The sequence below is a fragment of the Polypterus senegalus genome, chromosome 6, assembly GCF_016835505.1.
Source record: "Polypterus senegalus isolate Bchr_013 chromosome 6, ASM1683550v1, whole genome shotgun sequence".
Lineage (NCBI taxonomy): Eukaryota > Metazoa > Chordata > Cladistia > Polypteriformes > Polypteridae > Polypterus > Polypterus senegalus.
The window spans coordinates 27,341,457-27,362,832 of record NC_053159.1 but is presented as its reverse complement, the minus strand read 5'-3'; the positions used below and the strand labels follow the sequence as shown (position 1 = coordinate 27,362,832).

The window sequence follows — 21,376 nt, the reverse complement described above, 5'->3', positions numbered from 1 at the left end:
GAAACCTCTAGATACAATCACCTCTGTCTATGAGAAATTCAAGATAAGAGGAAAGTATGAGCGAAAAATTCGGATCTAAATACGAGCATTGGCTCGTAACGAGCCACGAGCCAGGCTGTGGTTATGCGTGACGCGTTTCCCGATCCGCCTTGACTCGGGGATTCACCCAAGATGACGCTGCCCGTCAGTTCACTCAGTGTTCCTTGTTCTCCCGTAGCGTGAGGATCTACGCGTTTGTGCGCTTGTGATTTCATTATTTCGCTGTAGCAGTTCGCTGTATAAGCGTATCCAAAAATATCGCTGACATGCAGACAGAGAATAGGAGACGATTGCCCTCAAGTGGAGAGAGAGAGAGAGAGAGAGAGGTGCGCGAGCGAGAGAGATAAGGAGAGAGAGAGAGAGATGCGTTCGCGAGCGAGAGAGATAAGGAGAGAGAAGAACCATCAGCTCAGTTATGCTCACATGATGCTCAGCAGACAAAGTGTATCCATACTACTTGTATTGCAAGACAGTGCTTGTTTTATCAAGTCAAAATTAATTAAAAAATTTAGCTCGTCTTGCAAAACACTCGTAAATCAAGTTACTTGCAAATCGAGGTTCCACGTGTATATATCATTTATCAGTGTTATTTGTTAGGAAAATTGATTTTTATGTTGATATCTTTGGGGGTGCGGAACGGATTAACTGGATTTCCATTATTTTCAATGGGGAAGTTTGTTCTAGATACGAGAAATTCGCTATACAAGCTCAGTGCTGGAACGAATTAAACTCGAGGTATCTCGAGGTTCCACTGTATATATATATATATACTAGGGGGCTCTTCCCCTGCTCACTTCGCTCGCCCCCCACCAGGTTTTATTTACTGGATATACAAGTAAAAAAGATTGTTAGTTTCATGGGAATTGTTACATATGCATTATTTTCACTTTTATTTTTACTTTTGTTAACAACAATACTTTATTTTCGGCCCCGGGCATAGTTACATCTCTTTCTCACAGGTCATATAATGCTGTTCACATTGAGAAGGGGGTGCGGCTGAATGCACTCTAAGGAGCTGCCGTCGGATCATCTGCTGTCTTTCTGCTGCTGGCAAGCTGCCTATTCTGGTTGTCTCGCTGCCCGATCATTTCAAAGCCTGTACAGCAGCTGTCCTTTTGCCACTTTGCCTCTCTCTCGCTCGCGTTGTGAAGGGGGTGGTGTGGGATGGGGGGGGAGAGGATTAGTTTGGCTGAACGCACGCTAAGGAGAAGCATTCTGATCATCGGCAAACTTTTTGCTGCTGGTGAGCTGCGTGTTTTGCTTGTCTCTTGTCGTTGTTGTAAGGTTTTAAGAGCTGGGAGCACATGAAGCATGTCTGCCAACAGCAATCTAACAACTGCTAGGCTAGATGTCTGTGGACTTCTTTTAAATGATGTCTCATTGCCTTGTCTCGCATGAAGTTGTAAAAACAATACTTGTCCTTTATTTACAGCCTCAGGTGTGGTTAAATCTCTTTCTCTCTTTCTCACAGGACGTACAATGCTGCTCGCATTGTCAAGGTGGGGGGCAGCGTCTAAACACATATCAAGGAGGTGCCGTCGCACTGCTATCAGTCTTCCGTGCTGTACTCTGCCCTCCCTCAATTGGACCTAACAGTCACTTAAAACAAAAAAGGCTTCAACCTGGCTGGGACGCTACAATACTTTCAGATTTTACTGCTTTCATATTCTTTACCTTTCTCTGCATGTGTATTGCGCCATCGTTTGTTTGAGCCTTTCGAATTCCACTGCTTCCATAATCCCTTATCTGCCTTTTTTCTCTCCAGCGCTTTTGGGTCTCTTTTCTCCGCGTTGCTCTTTCTTCTTCTTTCGTTGATGTTTCATATAGAACGCATTGTCCTTATACTTTTTATATGTGCTGAGAGCACAGGATCTGTGTGTGCTACGTGCCTTTACACGACTGAGTGTTATTTGATATTGTTTGCATCTTGTGGGTCTTTTAAGTGTCTTCTGAGAACTTCAGAGAAGATCATGTATCGTTGCCCTGCTTTTCCTTTCCAGGATTTTTTTTTTACAATATATATATATATATACAGTTGTGCTTGAAAGTTTGTGAACCCTTTAGAATTTTCTAGATTTCTGCATAAATATGACCTAAAACAACATCATCGAAATTTTGCGGAAGGACTCACACCTGATTGTATTCCCATTGATTGAAACACCTGACTGTAATTTTACCTTCAAACTAACTGCTAATCCTAGAGGTTTTACTTTTGCCACTCACAGACATGTAATATTCGATAATTTTCCTTAATATATAAATGACCAAGTATAATATTTTTGTCTCATTTGTTTAACTGGTTTCTCTTTATCTACTTTTAGGACTTGAGTGAAAACCTGATGATGTTTTAGGTCATATTTATGCAGAAATATAGAAAATTCTAAAGGGTTCACAAACTTTCAAGCACAACTGTATATATATATATATGTTAGCCATCTTCCGCGGCTTTGCAGCGTATTAGTGAAACAGGACAGTGAGGAGGGCCCCGCCTGGCTCCCCACTCCTAACGTCACACTTCCCCCTCCCCTCGGCCCGCACGCTCTGTCTCAGATTAGCACAAATATATTGCTCTTGCAAGTGAACTATGATTCTTGGCACGATGAGAGAAGTCACAAAATCAAACGGAATGTTTAAGCAAATTATAGAAAAAAAAAGATCTAAATCCATGAAGTAGTTCTGTCGTTCGCTAACTAAGCAGAGTTAAGGTTATGCCCTGAGTGAGGAGGGCCCCACCCCAACAAACCCCCTCCACAGCCCAATGAGTCTCTGTCAGATTCGCGGTGATAAATCAGTACAGCAAGTGAACTCTGATACTCTGATAAAGTTGCAAAATCAACGGAATGTTCACGTAAATTATAGAAAAAAAAAACCAATCTAAATCCGTTAAGTAGTTCTATCGTGAAAAGCGAACAGACAGACAAACGGGTCTAAAAAACTATGAGAAATTTCACGCTTGGACCACGAAATTTTTAAAGCAGTTTCTTAGCGAGCACCTATGGGCCAAGGGTAACCTACATTCCAAATTTCAAGATCCAAGTTTTCATGGTTCGGGAGATTTTGTGATGAGTGAATCAGTGGTATTTGGCTTTTATTTATATAGATAGACGTGTGTGTGTATTTATTGGTGTATTTATGGAAGCTGTGCAGCACTTTGTTCAACTTCTCTTACTTTAAATGTGCTCTGTAAATAAAATTGACTTGACTTTTTGCTTTGTGTTCTTTGCCATCGCAGGAAGCAGGATGGCGAGGAAGCCCCCATCTCAAGCAGTCTAGAGCTGAAGACGCCGACTCTTCCCTCACTCCACGCACACGACTTCAAGGTACCGCCGTTGATCCTTTCACATGGCTATGGCTTGCTGCTCATCCTTTCATCTCATCTATTCCTTTTCATGTGTGTGTGTGTGTGTGTGTGTGTGTGTCTTTCATAAGTCGGACATACCTTATGGAATCGGGGTGACACTTTTTGTTAAATGTACATGAAGGTCCTTTTTATTGTGTATCTCATGGTGTCTCCATGGTGCAGTCTGACCATACAAGTGAATGTTATTACAGCCAAATCTCCAAACCAATCCCTCATCGAGTGTATACACACTTGGAACATAAGTACACAAGTGAAATAAATGGCACCACATGCAGTGACCCTTGTAGCTTGCCCAGTACCATCTAAAGGAGGGCCTCACCTACTCACCTGAACCATTTCCTTCCAAAAGAGCTGTGTCTGGAGATGGCTATGCTCAGAGCCCACTTACTTTCTGTTTTATTCTACTAGGCAGATAGATAGTGAGAGGAGGATAGTGTTCAGACCTGGCGATAGAGGTGGCATAGAGAATCATCTCTCAGCGGGTGCTCAGATTGGTTGACTTAATTCCCTGAATGATTAAACACAGAGAATTAAAGAGCCGGACCTCTGACCCCCTGATGTCACTTCAGCCAGGCTAGGTGTTTCCTTAAATGGTGGCACATTAACATTGACAGAATGCTGCCGTTACTTGAGCAAAGCCCCTCAAAATGTGAGTGAAACCTCTACCTTCGTGGATCTAGTGAAGTAATAAATGCCATGCACTGGCACAATAGCACAGCTGTCACCTGAAAGCATTTGGACCCTGGAGCTGGAGTACCCTCTATGTGGAGTTTGTATGTTCTCTCTGTGTGCCCAAAGACATGATGCTTGGTGCATTAGCGCCAGTTGCTGCCAGGACATTCCCTGATGCACTGATCAGGGAAATTGGGTTTATAAAACAGATCAACCAACTGCGTGTATGCCGCTTTGGGATGTGCTACCAGCCCCAAGTGATAAAGTACTGCACTGGTTGGGTGCCATGATGTAATGTCACAAGAATTCCAGAAATGGAAGATTAAGATGCTTAGGGGGCAGCTAGAAAAAGAGGGGAAGGGTTGTGACTCTGAAAAAGGGGAAGAGGAGGTGAAGGACAGGAGTGAGATTGTATGGCAGACAGGCCAGTGATGAAAATGTAAGTAAGGCGGCATTTTTAAAAGGGCTCTTGCCAATGGCCTCAAGTGGAAGATTTTAAGTACCTCGGGATCTTTTTTCACGAGTGACTGGAAAAGGGATGGAGAGATCAATAGAAAGGGGTGGCAAGCATACTTATGTGGTCGCTACACCGATCCATAGTGGTGAAGAAGAAGCTGAGCCTGAAGGCAAAGCTCTCAATTTACCAGTCCACAGACATCCCAATCCTCAGCTATGGGCATGAGCTTTAGGTAATGAGTGAAAGAATGAGATGACTAGTACAAGGTAGCCAAAATGAGCTTTCTCAACATTGTGGTCGCGGCCTTCCCTTAGAGATAGGGTGGAAAGTGCAGACATCCTGGAGGGACTTTGAGAAGAGTCTGCTGACCCTGGTTCCAGTTATCTCAGTGGGCATTGGATGGTCCCGACCTTCGCCATGTTCTGGTACTTGACTCTGCTCCTGATGAATGCACCTTCTTTGCTGAGGATGGTGCTTTATTCTTAAAATCTGTCCACAGGGACTCCCTCAATGAGTAGTGGACAATACCCTACACCCAGCATGCCCTTCTACAGTTAAGCCATAATGCAGGGGACAGTTTCTCACCCAAGATATCCAGAGTCACTGGGGAGGCAGTATTTTTGGGTCATGCGTGTTCTTTGGATTCTCATTACTTTGGCCCTTCAGTCACCCCCCTGGGGGGAGTCATTGAGTTGTGATGTGATTTTGCAGTTACTGGGCACCTTGGGCCTATTGCTTTAGTTCCGGTGGCTCATGACCCCTTGCATTGCAGTATTAGTGGCTCATGTCATCGAGATGGATTAGCTGGAAGGCAATAAGCATGCCGGCTGTCTCATGCAATCTGTGCTCCTTATCTGCAGACAGATGTGCACAACTGAAGTTAAACAAGGAGCTTTGTGTTCCTCACAACAGTGGCACACAGCCAGGAGAAGGACAAGCCTGCCTGCGCAGCCCTCCCTTTGTATACTCCAGCCTTCTATAGAGATATGAATCCCACCCCCCAGGCTCCTCAGGGTTTTCCTGCAACTGTTTTGAAACCCAAACATTTTCTCCTGATGACACAAGGAATAGCTGTGAACCGTCTCTGAACCTTAAGGGCCATCTTAACATATGGGCACAATGGGCACTGGCCAGGGGGCCCCAGGAGCATAGGGGTCCACATTGTTTTTTATGCCTATGTATGTTGCTGTTTTGCTTTCAAAACAAGATGCCCCAGCACACTACTATGCTCAGGGGGTCTATGACGCTGTTAAGACGGCCCTGTACAGCTTATGTGCAGTTGCTGCCTGTCCAGCATTCACATGTGATGTATGCCGTGCACTGCAGTGCAAACATCTCCCCCACCTATGTGCAAATTGGAGGTGATATGTGTCTTTCTATCTTTGAGAATTGTTGTGTCAGGTTACATATTTGACAGCTGTGTGGTGGAGAACAGCAGGACTGGTTTAATGTCACATCAGATAATGTTTAGTTAAGCATGGTGTACCTGGAAACTACTGTACATTTGCTACAGCATCCCCATCCATGCTAGTGTTGGTCATCCTAGTCGAGATGTCATTATATGTTCTGTCCAATAATGCCACCCCGATGCAGGCCAGTCTGCTCAAGAAGGAACTGTATGTCTTCCTTAGTAACTCTCCACTAGTGCTAGCCATTGTTGCGTAATTACAACCCCACTAAACAGACTCCTGTAGTCAGTCTGGTCAAAATGGAACAATATGCATTCTCTCCTCACTCCACGTAATATGTTCTGTCCAATATTACCACCCTGATGCAGGCCAGTCTGCTCTGGAGGGAGTTGTCTTGCTTAGTAACTCCACAATAGTGCCAGCCATTGTTGTGTCAATGTATCCCAATGGTCAGTCTGGTCAAAGTGGAGCAATACTTCTCTCCAAAAGATAGTTTGGTAAGAATGGACGAATATAGTAAGTCCTCTCCAGCAACTAAACAGTAGTGCTGGCCATTGTAATAGAAATGTAACTCTGCACCTGCTCTAGTAGCTTCATGCTGGTGCTGGCCAGTTTCTTCATGGTGTGTCTGTTATTGAGCAACATAATTCACACAATGTCCCCTACACCACAACCATACATAATGCTGGCCACTGCCTTTCACCAGGAACCTACTTATGTACATACATATCGGCCATAGCCTGCAGCTCGGTTGCCGTGTGAGGCGGAGTTGCGTCCCTCATTGTCACGCCTCCCACGTAATTGAATGCCTGCTCATATAAGGCCGTCCATCAGCAGCAATCCAATAGACACGCTGCCGCTAAATATTCGCGAGTGAAGGACTGTGCTTATGCAAACGAAGATGAGATGGTCAAGGATAGACTAGTGTTTGACACAAATTCAGTGAAAGTGTGAGAGAAACTTTTAAGTGCCGGGTCTGAGCTAACATTAAATAAAGCCGTGGACATCGTGAGATTGCACGAGATAGCACAAGCACAGCTGACAACCTTCGATGCATGTACTCTGAGCGGCTCATGTGAACTGACTGTGAATGCAGTACGCAGAGAACAAGCAAGAGCTCCAAAGAGCTCTGAACAAAAAACGCATTAAACAATTGAGAAGGCAGCAAAAGAATATGAAGCGAGTGACGCATACAAGCATATTCATAAGTGCAGCTACTGCAGAAACAAAGCACGGTGTAAACCTTAAGTTTAAATTAAGTTCATAGACACGCTGCCGCTGGCGTTTGTCATGCCTAAGACGAATACGATATTCACGAGATACAAGTTTAATGAGAGGACACAGGGTATAAATGAGACTTTTGATCACTTTGTAACGGAGTTAAAATTGCTGTAACGGAGTTAAAATTGCTGGTGAAGGACTGTGCTTATGCAAACGAATAGGAAAGCAAAGTGTAAAGCTTAACTTTAAATTAGGTTCATAGACACGCTGCTGCTGGCGTTTGTCATGCCTAAGACGAATACGATATTCGCGAGATACAAGTTTAATGAGAGGACGCAGGGTATAAACAAGACTTTTGATCACTTTGTAACGGAGTTAAAATTGCTGGTGAAGGACTGTGCTTATGCAAACGAAGATGAGATGGTTAGGGATAGAATAGTGTTTGGCACAAACTCAGCGAAAGTGCGAGAGAAACGTTTAAGTGCCGGGTCTGAGCTAACATTAAATAAAGCACAGCTGAGAACCTTCGATGCATGTACTCCGAGCAGCTCACGTGAACTGACTTTGCAGGACTGGGAAAGGTAAACCCGTGCATGCAGTGTGTAATGTCTCAGATAAAGAGGAAGACGAGCTGTTTATTGATGCAGTAAGAAAGGAACAACCCTCTGAATCTGAACAAGCCTTTGTAGACATATCAGTAGGAAAGCAAGGTGTAAAGCTTAAGTTTAAATGAAGTTCATAGACACGCTGCCGCTGGCGTTTGTCATGCCTAAGACGAATATGATATTCATGAGATACAAGTTTAATGAGAGGACACAGTTACGTTCATAGACACGCTGCCGCTAAATATTCGCAGGCAAATTCACAACTTAATACCTGGAATGCCTGTCGAACATCTTAGATTCACGAGTACCGATTTGGGTGGTGAACACTTCGATGAATGAAACCTGTTACCTTTACAATGGTTGACATACACGGAATGTAACTTGAACACAACACATCCTCCAAATACGAACCTGATTGACAGAAATAATGATAATCAAATCCTTGATGACAGCAACACTCATAACAGTGACAAAACAATCACATTGACAATCATGTTACGTTATTTTTAAAATGTTCATAACTTCTTTAACACACTACTTCTCCACTGCGAAGCGTGGGTATTTTGTTAGTATTCATATAAAAACAATTAATACAAAATATAAAGTCAAAATACATAAAACAAAGTAATCTACACTACCTTTGAAAAAAATCATGGCTGGTGTGAGGGAGACGAGAGAGAGGAGAGGAGGAGGAGGAGGGTTATTGTGTAGGACGACTTTCACTCTAACTAACGGAATCACTGCTGTCTGTTGGCTCACTGGAATCTTTTTCTTTTTTTGCGACTTTAACAAGGAACCTCTCAGATGACAGTTGATTTTGCGGAAATGTGACATTGCATTGTCGTTAAACAGATGCATTGCTCGCACACAAAATAAAAAATGCTTTACACACACACACAAGGTCACAATGCTATAGTAAACAGTATCCACTCGTACAGATGTCGACTATACGAGTGAGGCACGCCGACTAAGACCGAACATGGGAGACGATTACCCACAATCCCACAGAGAGAGAAAAACCATTGGCTCAGTTGTGATCACGTGACACCCGGAAGGCAAAGCGTATACAGACTCCTCATATTGCAAGACCTCGCTTATTTATCAAGTTAAAATTTATTACAAATTTCTGCTCGTCTTGCAAAACATTTACACACCAAGTTACTCGCAATCCAAGGTTTTACTGTACTCCATATATAGGAATTTTTAAATACATGTCTGTCTGTAACATTGCTACTGAACCCTAATGATCTAATTGGTCCATCGAATCTCCGGGGATTCAGACCATCTGAATTGTTTTCCTGCATGCTGGCCGCTTAGTAAAGTCTTTAAATCCTCAACGTCTCCCGATCTGAAAGGTTCTGAGGTACCTTCATTAACCCCCCACTCCCCCCACACTGCTCAATCGTCTTTATCATCTCTGGCTCAAGCCCAGCTTCGACGTATTTGGACAGAGTGTCGGAATGCGTGGCTGCTGTGCGTTATCAGCAGGCATATGAGTGAGAGTGAATGAGAGAGAGAGAGAGAGAGAGACCCCAGAGTGCTCTCCTGCACTGCCAATGGTCTGTGACTGTGAAGTGAATACAGGAGAGCAGGCAGCTACCAGACGCTGCACAGGGTGAGAGTCCAGTTTCCTCCAGTGTCTGAGTACACAGTTGAACCTTCAGATGTTGTGTTGGATCTCGTCAAAAGCCATGTGCTACTCTCAGGACGTAAGTATCCCTGCCGTCATTTTTTCCTCCTCTTTACTCCTGTCTTCCAGCCGTGCCATCTTGTATACCACTCAGTGTGCCCCCTGGCACAGATACTAATGCCATTCAGTGTGCATGGCTTACTAATTCTCTTGGTCCCTCTTGGGTCAGTGTAGCTGGGCAGACCTCCTCATCAGGTGCACATGTCTAGCTCCTGTCAGGACTGAGACCCAGCCTCTAGGCTAATTTGGCTTCTTGATATCACAATGCCAGCCACTTGCCTGTATGTTTAAGGCTCTCGTGACCTTTTGAGGTCAGCCTTGGTTGGCACCTATGCTTATATGTTTCAGATTAACACCCGGCCCCAATACCTTTAAATTCATTGCTTTCTAGGATGCTAAAATCTCTAGAATAAGCTTGCAAAATAACAGATCCCCTTGAGATTGGCAGGCCGTATGTGTCTCATTCCAATTAACATGCCGCCTTGTTATCAGTTCCGACTTCGTTTGGGACTTTACCCTGTGAAGTCAAGGGCTGACATGTGGTTTGGACTAACCTGCCCCCTTGTGGACAATGTGTTAACAGCTTTGGGCCTGTGCCTCCTTAGAGAAAAGGGCACAGGCCGCATGGGGACCAAACGCTTTTGAGGACACACTACAACTGGGTGGAGAATCATTGAAGTGTGAACAGAAACTGGGGGTGAAACAACAAAAAAAAATCAACTCTCTGTTATTTTCTTCCAGACCTCTGATTTGTTTGAAATGATTGAAAAGATGCAGGTAAGGTGTTTTTAATGGCTGTCCTAAAGAACTGTTTTTCACTGCTTTTCACTGAGGCTGAATCAGATGGTGAGGGATTGTGGGGGCGGTGCCCTCTACCTCCATGCTGGGTTTCCACCAGTCATCCTCTGTCAGTACTGATCGGTGGTCCTATTAGTAATGGCCAGCCTGGCATGCTGACTTTCGACTAGGCAGACTTACACAGCACTCCCTCCATTCCATTGTGATATTGATATGAGTATGGCGGTCTTCCTGCAACTAACATCGGTGTATGTGAGGTGGTCTCCCTGCAACTAATCCCTATGTTAACCGTCTTATCTTTGGCATGACTCAACACCTGTGAGGCTGAACCAGTCCAGTTTCACCTCTGCTTGCAGCAGTTAAGGGTCACAGAATCCATTGTGTTGGTAGAAGATGCTTTCCAAATATGGTACACCTGTCCTAAATACCTGTAGCTGTCCATCTTCTGCACCTGTGAACGCTTAGCTACAGGGCAGCCATGCAGTGAGCAGTCAGACAGATTTAATCAGAAACTCAGTTGGATTCTCACAGTGCCCTGCCGCCCATCTGGAACTTGTTGATCACCTAATAATAAAGTTGAGTGACCACAATTGGAGCATCTGCCATGGGGCTTACCTTCTCACACGGACAGAAAACTGAGCCTGCGTCCCGACAGCTTTGACCCTAAGTTGGCACAGTTGTACTCCTGTGCATATAGTGGACAGAGTCGGATTTACATGCTCCCTGTTTGCTGTCTGGTTCTTTGCAGGCTGTATGGATGGTGATGGGCACTCATTTAGCTCCTTCCAGTTACTGACTTGAGTCTTGCATATATTGGTGATACTTTGTCTTATGTGTTCATTTCAACAACATATCAGTTGTGTGATCAGGGTCACTAAATTCATTCTTCTGCATATTTGGGACCTGTGTCCTTGTGCTGCTTCGTCATATATTTGGGTTCCCGTATCCTTTTTGCCAGGTGCTTAATCTGGTTTTCTTTGCCTTCTCACCTCAGGCCTCCATGGCAGCTCAACTGATCCCCTGTAATCACTGAGATGACTCTCCAAATCGTTTGTTCTGTTTGCTCTCTTAGGTCCTTGTGGTATTTGGTCTTATCTTTGAGGTCCTGACCTCTCTCTTCCTTCTGTGTGATCATTGAGTTCACTCTACTTGTTGCAGAGTGCCTCAGGTTTGTTTGAATTCTTTCATTGGGTTTCTATGGACACTCAGTGTAATTATTGAGTTGAGCCTCCATATCCCATCAGCTCACTCAGGTCTTCATGTTCTGCTTATTCATGTTATATTTATGTTTCTGTGACAACTCCGCTCCTTCTGTGTGGTCATTAAGTCCAATCTCCATGTTGGATGGAGTCTAAGTTTAGGTTTCTTTGGTCACTAGGCCTCCTGTCTTTAGTAAATGAGTTCCGTCACCTTGTTTATCTGGTAGCTCACTTTGGTCTTTCTGGTGTTGTTTCTTAGCATTTCTTTTTGGGTATCTGTGATCATTGACTTGAGTTATTGTGCTGCTCAGTGGCTTATTTGTGTTACTTTTGGGTGGTTGAGTGTTTCTGAATTCCTTGATATCCTAGTTGAAGGTTTGTTATGCCTGGTTTAAACGTGAGACTTTGTGTCTAACCTGGCTCATTGAATTGGGCCTTTGTAGTCACATATTCACTCTTATACTCATGTCGGTCTGTATGGCCTTACCATCACCTCTTTGGTTGTGCCTTCTTCTCTTATCAGGTATTTTCCTGAGTGCCATCCACATTCTTTTCTTCTGTGGACCCTAAACATCTTGTTCTGTTTCAGGGCAATGCGATTGCATGTAGTGAAGGGCATTTCAAATGGACCTTACTGATTCCATACTTTCAAACTACCCACTTAAGGGAATCAATTCTTTTGATTTGTTCGCCACCTCAAATAGTAAATCCGAGGGATGGATCCCCTCTGATTGCATCTGAAATATATAATTTTATTATTCATTCACAAAGTGGTGTATATATACTGCTCAAAAAACCTGAACACTTTTTAATCAGAGTATAGCATTAAGTTAGTGACACTTTATGGATATTAATCTGGTCAGTTAAGTAGCAGAGGGGTTGTTAATCAGTTTCAGCTGCTTGGGTGTTAATGAAATTATCAACAGGTGCACTAGAGGGGCAACAAGGAGACGACCCCCAAAACAGGACTGGTGTAACAGGTGGAGGGAGGCCATTGACATTTTTACCTCCTCATCTGTTTCTCGTTTTGCATTTGGCTACAGTCAGTGTCACTACTGGTAGCATGAGGCGATACTTAGACCCTACAGAGGTGGCACAGGTGGTCCAACTTCTCCAGGATGGTACATCAATATGTGCCATTGCCAGAAGGTTTGCAGTGTCTCCCAGCAACAGTCTCAAGGAGAGGTGGACAGGGCCGTAGAAAGTTCTTAACCCATCAGCAGGACCGGCATCTGCTCCTCTGGGCAAGGAGGAGCAGGATGACAACTGCCAGAGCCTACAAAATGACCTCCAGCAGGCAGGCCACTGGTGTGAATGTCTCGGACCAAACAATCAGAAACAGACTTCAATAGGGTGGCCTGAGGACCCGACTTCCTCTAGTGGGCCCTGTGCTCACTGCCTGGCACCATGGAGCTCGATTGGCATTTTCCAATGAATACTAGAATTGGCAGGTCCAACACTTGCGCCCTGTACTTTTCACAGATTCACCCTGAGCACATGTGACAGACGTGAAAGGGTCTGGAGAAGCCATGGAGAATGTTATGCTGCCTGTGACATTGTTCAGTATGACCGGTTTAGTGGTGGGTCAGTGATGGGGAGGCATATCCATGGAGGGACGCACAGACCTCTACAGGCTACACAATGGCACCTTAACTGTCATTAGGTATCGAGATGAAATCCTTGGACCCATTATCAGACCCTATGCTGGTGCAGTGGGTCCTGGGTTCCTACTGGTGCACGACAATGCCTGGCCTCAAGTGGCGAGAGTATGCAGGCAGTTCCTGGAGGATGAAGGAATTGATAACATTGACTGGCCCCCATGCTCACCTGACTTCAATCCAATAGAACACCTCAGTGACATTATGCTTCGGTCCATCCAATGCTACCAGGTTGCACCTCAGACTGTCCAGGAGCTCAGTGATGCCCTGGTCCAGATCTGGGAGGAGATCCCTCAGGACACTATTTGTCGTCTCATTAGGGGCATGAGCCCCCCAATGTAGCTGCAATGAAATTTCATCAAAATGGACTAGCCTGCCTGCCGCATCATTTTTTCACTTTGATTTTCAGGGGGTCTTTGAATTCAGCCCTCTGTAGGTTAAGTTTCATTTCCATCAAACAATGTGGCATCCTTTCATTCCTAACACATTACCAGTCCATATCAGTAGAGATATCATGTATTTACAACATGTATTTACAGTATATAGCATATTTTTCATACAAAAAAGTAGCTCAAAATGCTTTACAAGATGACAAAAAGAAAGTTACATGAAAAGAAAAAGAAGTAAGATTAGGCAATAATATTAAAGAATAAGTGACAAAGAAAAAGGTAAGGTCAGATGGGCAGAAGGACAGAAAAAAAAACGTCAGTTAGGCTGAAGAAAAAACAAAATCCACAGGGGTTCCAAGGCCAAAAAGACCACCAAGCCCCTATTGGGAATTCTGCCTAACATAAATGTTCTTAAATCAAACCTCTTGGTTTTCAGGCTTCACATGATTGGATTTGATGAAGCTGGACTGAGCCGTCTTAACAGCATTATAGGCTCCAGGGCAAAGCAGTACACTGGGGCCCCTACCTACACAACCACTCAGCAAGTCACAGCATAGATAGATTAGCATGGGGCCCCTGGGCAACTGCCCAGCGTGCCCATGCGTCAAGATGGGACTGAACCTGGCCTTGTGGACTGCTGGGACATCCGCTTGCTTTCCATGGTACCTTGATCAGTTGGTGGTGGTGCAGATCTCCACAAAAGACAGCAGAGAATAGTGGGGATTAGTACATATTGCAGATCCCTGAAGAATATGATAATCGTATATCCATATACTCTATCAGGAAAGAATATGATAATCGTATATCCATATACTCTATCAGGAGTACAACTAAAATGTAGTTATGAAAAATCCATATTAACATAATGAGGTTTTTAGCATTTTTTCAGCGTAGCAAATTTCCTTAGGTAAAATATTCCACATGTTAAGTGCATAACAGCAAAAGGCCACCTCTCCACTTCTTCTAAGTTTGGTTATTGGAATTATAAGCAGACCTCCATTTGAAGATCTAAGGTTACGACTTGGAGTGTAGGGGGACAAACATTTCAAAAACAGGTCAGGGCAAGATTACTTAATGCTTTATAAACCTTTAGTAGGATTTTAAAGTAAATTCTGGACGACACAGGTAACCAATGTAACAATGCTAAAACAGATGAGATGTGCTGAAATGTTCTTTTCCTGGTTAAGCTTCTTTCTGCTGGTTTCTGAACTAACAGCATCCGATTGTTGTCTTTCATAGATAGTCCTGCCAGGAGTGCATTACAGTAATCTAGTTGACTCAAAAAAGCAAGGACAAGGTCAAAGGTGAACAGTACAAGAAAAGATGGCCGTGCAGAGCAGGAAAGGAACCACGTCTGACTGGTCTCTGTGTTGGTCCACGATGTTTCACCTCACAGGTGTTTGATGTCAAGCTGTAGTAAGAAAACGCCCCCCATCCATTCTTTATCATTTGCCCTCTTCCAAAATTATGATTCAGTCACCTGGGTCTCCACAAAGGTATGATCTCATGTAGCCAAGTGGGTACTCTCATATGACTGCATGCCCTCTGGGCACTGCCATTACTTTTATATTTATCTTCAAACATGGGTAGTTTGCTTTGTGTAATTCTTTCAGGGTAAATCCACCAGTCTGCTGCATTCAACAGCAGGCCACAATTCTGCACACGTGTAGCCTGTTCCTAAAAAGCACGTGCCACACCAGAATAATTGTCCTGCCCTTCCTTGTCTGTTTGTTTGTTTGATGTCGGCCATCTTTCCCATTTTAGTGTTGCCCTAAAACCCATCAGTGTCCAGTCACCCAGCCATCCCACCTCATCATCTCCAGCTGCTAAATCTTTCACAGTTGCCCACTGATGTGTCCCTCTATTTCACTTTCAGAGCAGTAGGATGGATGAGCAGAGAAGTGTCCTTCCACCCCCCTTGAAGGTGAGTGCAGCCTGCAATGGCACTGCCCGGTGTGTGGGCACAGCTGAATGTTGTATTTTCTATTTGTAGTTTTTTCTTCTGCTAGGTTTTGTTACTATTCTGCTATTTCTGCAGTCTTTAAAAATAAGAGGGTCTTGAATGAAGACTATACTGACCTGTTAAAGTCAACAACAATAGAGATCTGCATGGTCAGTTACTCAAGCCACTTTCATGTACTGCCATTATGCCTCTAGTATTATCATATGATCAACAAGAGCTTCAAGTTACTAGATGAACCCTGAAAAAAAAACTCTTTAAAAAAAGGAAAGGATTTTTAGTTAGTATCAGACACTCCACAGGGGTCACTCAGGATTCCATCTATCTGAACCACATTACGATATATGCTTCCATTGTGCTTACCAGTTCCTCACTACATTGTATGCTTTTGTATTATTTGCAGACGGAAGAAGACTACATCCCATACCCTAGTGTACATGAGGTAAGAGAAGTGGCAGGTCCCAATGATGGCCCTCATCTGTCCTCTATCCTCTCAAGGTTGGTCCAAAGCATTCCATGGTGTGAGTCCCCAGGTTTTCGGTAGGCTGGCACTCCACCTAATGTGTGCCCTTTTTACACCTTAATAAAAACTCTTTGAGTTTCTCAGATGGCACTCTGATCCTATCCCTTCCTGCCACTCATTTCATTGTTTTTTACCCTCAGGTCCTTGGACGCAATAGTCCCTACCCACTTATCCTCCTACCCCAGTTTGGGGGTTATTGGATTGAAGGGACTAACCATGAGCTGAACAGCACCAAGGATGCAGAGCTTCAGTCACTGCCCACCTCTCACATCCGCCTCGAATGTAACACTGTGGCCAAGCTCTACAGGAAGCATTTTTTGGGAAAGGTGGGGAACGTCTCTCTCTCTGTCTCTTTCACTCTGTCTTTACGATGGTTACCTTTCTTTAAACATCAAGCACACAGCTTCTGATTTAATCTCTGCTTCTGCCTCACTGTGTATCCATGAGAAAGTTGCATAACCCTGTATGTACTCCAAGCTGTTGTGCATGTGATGGACCAACCAGTATCCTGACCAGGGTGAACCCTGCTCCCTTACCTGTCCTGCAAGCCAAAATAAGAGATCATCAGAAAGGGACCTCTCCTGTCAGGAGGTAGACACGCAGGAATGCTTAGGCAGCAGATGCTCCAGAGCTGCCCTGCTAGCATCTGCGGATGGACATGTTGGGTGGAGAAGCAACCCGAATAGGGTGCTTGCAGGTCCCTTTCCCAGTCAGGAGGCCAGGAATACAGTACAGCTGGAGACTGCCTGCTCTGAGCAGATCATAAACCCCATACACTGGGTGGCAGCATCCATTCTGGTGGGCCCTGTTATGGAAGACCTCAGGGCAGCATGGGAGTTGTGGTCCCGTAGGCCTGCCCTGTTGGGTTCTGTAGTAGCCGCCAGGGGGGGTGGGCCAGGTCCTGGAATTGGAAGCCTGCAGGGCAGGATGGGAGTTGTGGTCCCATAGTCCGGCCCTGCCAGGTTATCCGGCCACCAGCAGGGGGATCTATGGAGAATTAACGGTTGAGCGGCCAGACCTTGCAGTGCTTCCAGGAAAGAATGGATTGAGCACCAGAAGTACTCCCTGAGTCGGGTGTTAAAAGAGATAGCCCTTCACTTGGCCCAACAGGTCAGCTTTGGGAGTGGAGAAGGGCGACACTATTCTGGGAGGAGTGAAGAGTAAAGTTAGAACAAAGGAAAAGGAGAGAATTTGTTTGTGATGGGCAAATGGAAAAAAGCCTTTGGAAAGATACTTTTGTTAAATGAAAACATTAATTGTGAACCTGGGATTTGTCTGTGTAGTTGTGTCTGGAGTTTGGGGTGCTGTTACGCCCCCTAGAGACCATAAGCCCTACTGTATGTTACCTCTCTATATCTAAAGTGCATTTCAACCTACAGAGGTTCCATATAATGTAAAGATTGATATGACGATGAACCATTTGCCGTTGTCTTAATTAAATAGTAACTTAACACTCGGAATCATCATAAACGTAAAGGGAATTATTGTTAAAAACATAAACCATTTTCATATCTGTCATAGATTTTTAAAAATGTATTTGTTTTTCCTTCCAATCCCTAAACTGCAAAGTGACCTAAAATGTGCTAAAAATCTCATCCCATTTTCCGTGCTTCTAAAAGTGTGGCAAAATTTGACTTTATGCTTGCAATAAAATATTTTATTAAATGTCAGTGGTTTACATCTGCTTTACCTGTCCATTTTCTTACTCACAGCGGCTCAGGATGATTAGTTGTTACTTCCTGATAGTCGAGCTTTACATGTTGATGTATTGTTAGCAATTAGCATTGATCTGCAGAATTCATCAAAGTATTTTTTGCAGCAAGAATTCTGTGTTAACTGGTGACCTTGTTTACTAAATATTTTCTTGGAAAAGCCATGCAGCTGTCTTAGGCAAACTTTTTTTTTCCCAGCTCCCCATGTCCTTTGCGAGGCAAGTGTGACATCACTGAGCTGTACCAGCCATGTAGAGAACTTGTAACGCCTACTGCTTCACACATGCATGATGTCACTGCCCAGATAACATGGCAGCCAAATTTGCACTCCTCATACATTAAAAAAATGCAGTATTTTCATTTGAGGGATATATTAGCTGACCATAATGAAAATGCAGGGTGGCACGGTGGCGCAGTGGTAGCGCTGCTGCCTTGCAGTTAGGAGACCTGGGTTCGCTTCCTGCGTGGAGTTTGCATGTTCTCCCCGTGTCTGCGTGGGTTTCCTCCGGGCGCTCTGGTTTCCTCCCACAGTCCAAAGACATGCAGGTTAGGTGGATTGGTGATTCTAAATTGGCCCTGGTGTGTGGTGTGTGGGTGTGTTTGTGTGTGTTCTGGGGTGGGTTGGGTTGCCCAGGATTGGTTCGTGCCCTGTGTTGGCTGGGATTGGCTCCAGCGGACCCCTGTGTTCGGATTCAGCGGGCTAGAAAATGGATGGGTGGGTGGATATTGAAAATGCATTGTTCTGCATAGATTAAATTAGACATACTTTATTTGTCCTCATATTCATCATACGTTGTGTCTTCACTTCTGGGATTAAGCATGTTATGCTCCTCATTATGTAGCGCAGATCAGGTAGTGACAGGAATGGCCTCCTCAGTATATCATGCTGATCCCTCAGATCTCAGGCTTTCCATGCACCAATATGCATACACTAGATGGCAGATACTCAAACAGGTATATGCCGGTATGGAGTAGTGCAAACCAATCTTCATTTTTGCTGAACTGTAAAACGAACTCCATGAAGTTCGCTCATCACTATAAGTAATTCTGCCTGACAGCTCCCTGCCTTTCCTGCTTTCAGATTCCTGCCCAGGGCTACCAGTGTGGAGTTTCAGTCTTCCTCCCTTGTCTGCCTAGTTTTGCATCTTATGGTTGTCTGTTTCTTCTCTTGCATCTTAAAGAGGAAACTCTGAATTTGTCCTGTGTGTTGTGTTCATTGGTGTCTAATGTGATGGACTCGACGGCCCATCCATGGTTGGTTCCTGCCAGATAAGCACCAACCCTCGTGACTTTGAAGTTGATTAAGCGCATTAAGTAACAGGTGGATGAAGATCAGCAACGTGTGTTTATATAGAGCATTAAATAAGTTTTGATGGTAAATGAGTCTTTATGGGGAAGGAGTTCACAACTGAACTTTATATAATGTAGTACCAGCATGAGATAACACAGCAACTTCAGGGCTCAACACAGGATTTGCTAATTGCTACACTGTTCCTAGATGTCGAACAGGGTTGATATTCATTTTTCAATCAATCCAGTCATGATCCTGCTAAAAATTCCTTTTCTGCCACCAGGAGCATTTCAACTTCTACTCAATGGACAGCGCTCTAGGGCACCTTGTCTTCTCGGTGAAATACGATGTGATTGGCGATCAGGAGCACCTACGTCTCTTCCTACGGTATTTTTCACTTCTCGTAATCTTGTCTTTGCCTGCAATGGACTGACACCCCATCCAGGGTTGGGAACCTGCCTTGTATTCAGTTCTGCTGGGATAGACTCCAGCCAACCACTGTCCCGAACTGAATCAAGTGGGTCTGATAATGAGTGGCTTGATATTCTTGTGGCATCATTATGACTGGATTTGAGCAGGGTGTGTGTCAGTGTTCATTTGTATGCATCTCTCTCTGGTACCGTGTGACTAATTTCAAGTCTATGGTTGTATACGTGTTTGCCTGTGAATTTTTTCAGCATGCTTTTGTGTAGAACCATGAAATTGGTTGCGCTACTTTCTGTACAAATGCATGTCTGTCTCTATAAGCTTCATACTCTCTTGGCATTGCACATTTTTATTTGCACATGCATTCATGTACCTGTGTTTGTGTCCTCAGCTACCACACTCCCAAATTACATACTGTATTGTTAATTGTTGTATTTTTCACATAATTAAACCTTACATGTATTCATTTTTGTAGCTCATGTGAGATTTTCACACACCGTTTGTCTCGGTACACTTTCTTCATCATCAGTTCAGTTTTACAGATAGGTAAAAGAATAATAATGATACTTCTTTAAATTTATAAAGAGCTGTTCTCACTACTCAAAGTGCTTTTACGTAGAGAGTGGGGGGCACTTCGACAACCGCCAATGTGGATTGGTCTACCTGGATGATGCGACGGCAGCCATTTTGCGTCAGTACACTCATAACAGATTAGCTATTAGGTGGTGAAGTGGTGAGAGAGAGAGAGACAATTAGAGACAGGGGTTGATTAGGGGGCCAGAACGACTAGGCCATGGTGGGCAATTTAAACAGGACATCTGGATACACCCTGCTCTTTACAAAAGGGTCTTTTATGACCAGAGAGCCAGGACCTCAGTTTTATGTCTCATCTGAAGGACAGCACCAATTTTACTTCAAAGTGTCCCAATCACTGCACTGGGGCATTGGGCTCCACATTGAAAACACAAGGTAAGCACCCCCTGCTGGCCTCCCCAACACCTCTTCCAGCAGCAACCCAAGTTTTTCCTGGTTGGTCTCCCATCCATGCACTTACCGGGCATAGTCATGCTTGGTTTCAGGTAGATGACCTGTTCTGAAGTGCATGTGGTATGGCTGCTAGTAACCCAAGGTTGGCTGTTTTACCCTAAATTCCTCTTCTCCATCAACATCTATTAGCTGCATTCATAACTCTTGCCACCTCATCTAATCAAAGTTTCTTAGCCTACTTCTATGCTGCTTACCATCCATCAATAGTTCACGGCATCGCTTCACCCAGTCATCGTCATCCTTTCACATCTCATGCACAAGACAATGCTTATAGGTTTAACATTCACTCTGCTGCACAGATCTGTCTTTCAAGACACAACACACACATCCATGTCATCAATCACATCCCAGTTCTCTCTGACTTTGTCAGTTATTCAAATTTTAACACTTAGGTTTCACTACAGCATACAGGTGGAAGAAATTCTGCCTTTCGTTTGTAGTGTAGCTGCCTTTGACTTTAGCAATGGTAAAACTTCTGTAAGCGTTTGCCAACCATACCTCAGTCTGGTGGTGACAGCTAAATCTGCCCTACCAGTAGAGCCTAGCATATTGCCAAGTTAACTAAATCTATTGGCCCAGTCTAATTCTGTATTATGTGGTAGAAATTGACATCTCTCTATTACATAAAAAAATATTTTGATGCAACAAGACTTTTTAGGAGACAAGACTTTTTGGAAAAGATTTTTTCAAGTCCCGTGAGACGAGAATATTGCCATGAGATTTTTTTCAAGTCACGCTGTCCTATCAACCATTTTCAAAAAAGACCAGTCCTCTCACCTCTCAGTCTTGTGTATGCTTTTGACAGACACACTTCCTCCGCCCTTATAAATTTTAAAGTTTTCCATACTTAAATTCACAATTAAAGAATTATGTCCATATCTTATTGAAGGATTACATCACGAAGGGTTATCAACAGAAA

General features: G+C 44.0%; 1 protein-coding gene across 17 annotated transcripts in view; it reads left to right on the top strand.

The window, feature by feature from the left end:
- LOC120530902 (rap1 GTPase-activating protein 1-like) overlaps window positions 1-21,376 on the top strand; it is a 327,102-nt gene that overhangs the window by 216,122 nt on the left and 89,604 nt on the right. For 15 of the 17 annotated variants that reach the window (XM_039755686.1, XM_039755687.1, XM_039755677.1 and 12 more), the window contains 6 exons: window positions 3,272-3,359; window positions 10,196-10,231; window positions 15,375-15,422; window positions 15,862-15,900; window positions 16,122-16,307; window positions 19,268-19,371. In XM_039755686.1, the coding sequence (XP_039611620.1) occupies window positions 10,214-10,231; window positions 15,375-15,422; window positions 15,862-15,900; window positions 16,122-16,307; window positions 19,268-19,371 (395 nt within the window). In that variant the 5' untranslated portion in view covers window positions 3,272-3,359; window positions 10,196-10,213. Of the gene's footprint in view, window positions 1-3,271; window positions 3,360-9,333; window positions 9,474-10,195; window positions 10,232-15,374; window positions 15,423-15,861; window positions 15,901-16,121; window positions 16,308-19,267; window positions 19,372-21,376 lie in introns of those variants that run through there. The other 2 variants (XM_039755684.1, XM_039755676.1) reach the window with 2 other exon arrangements.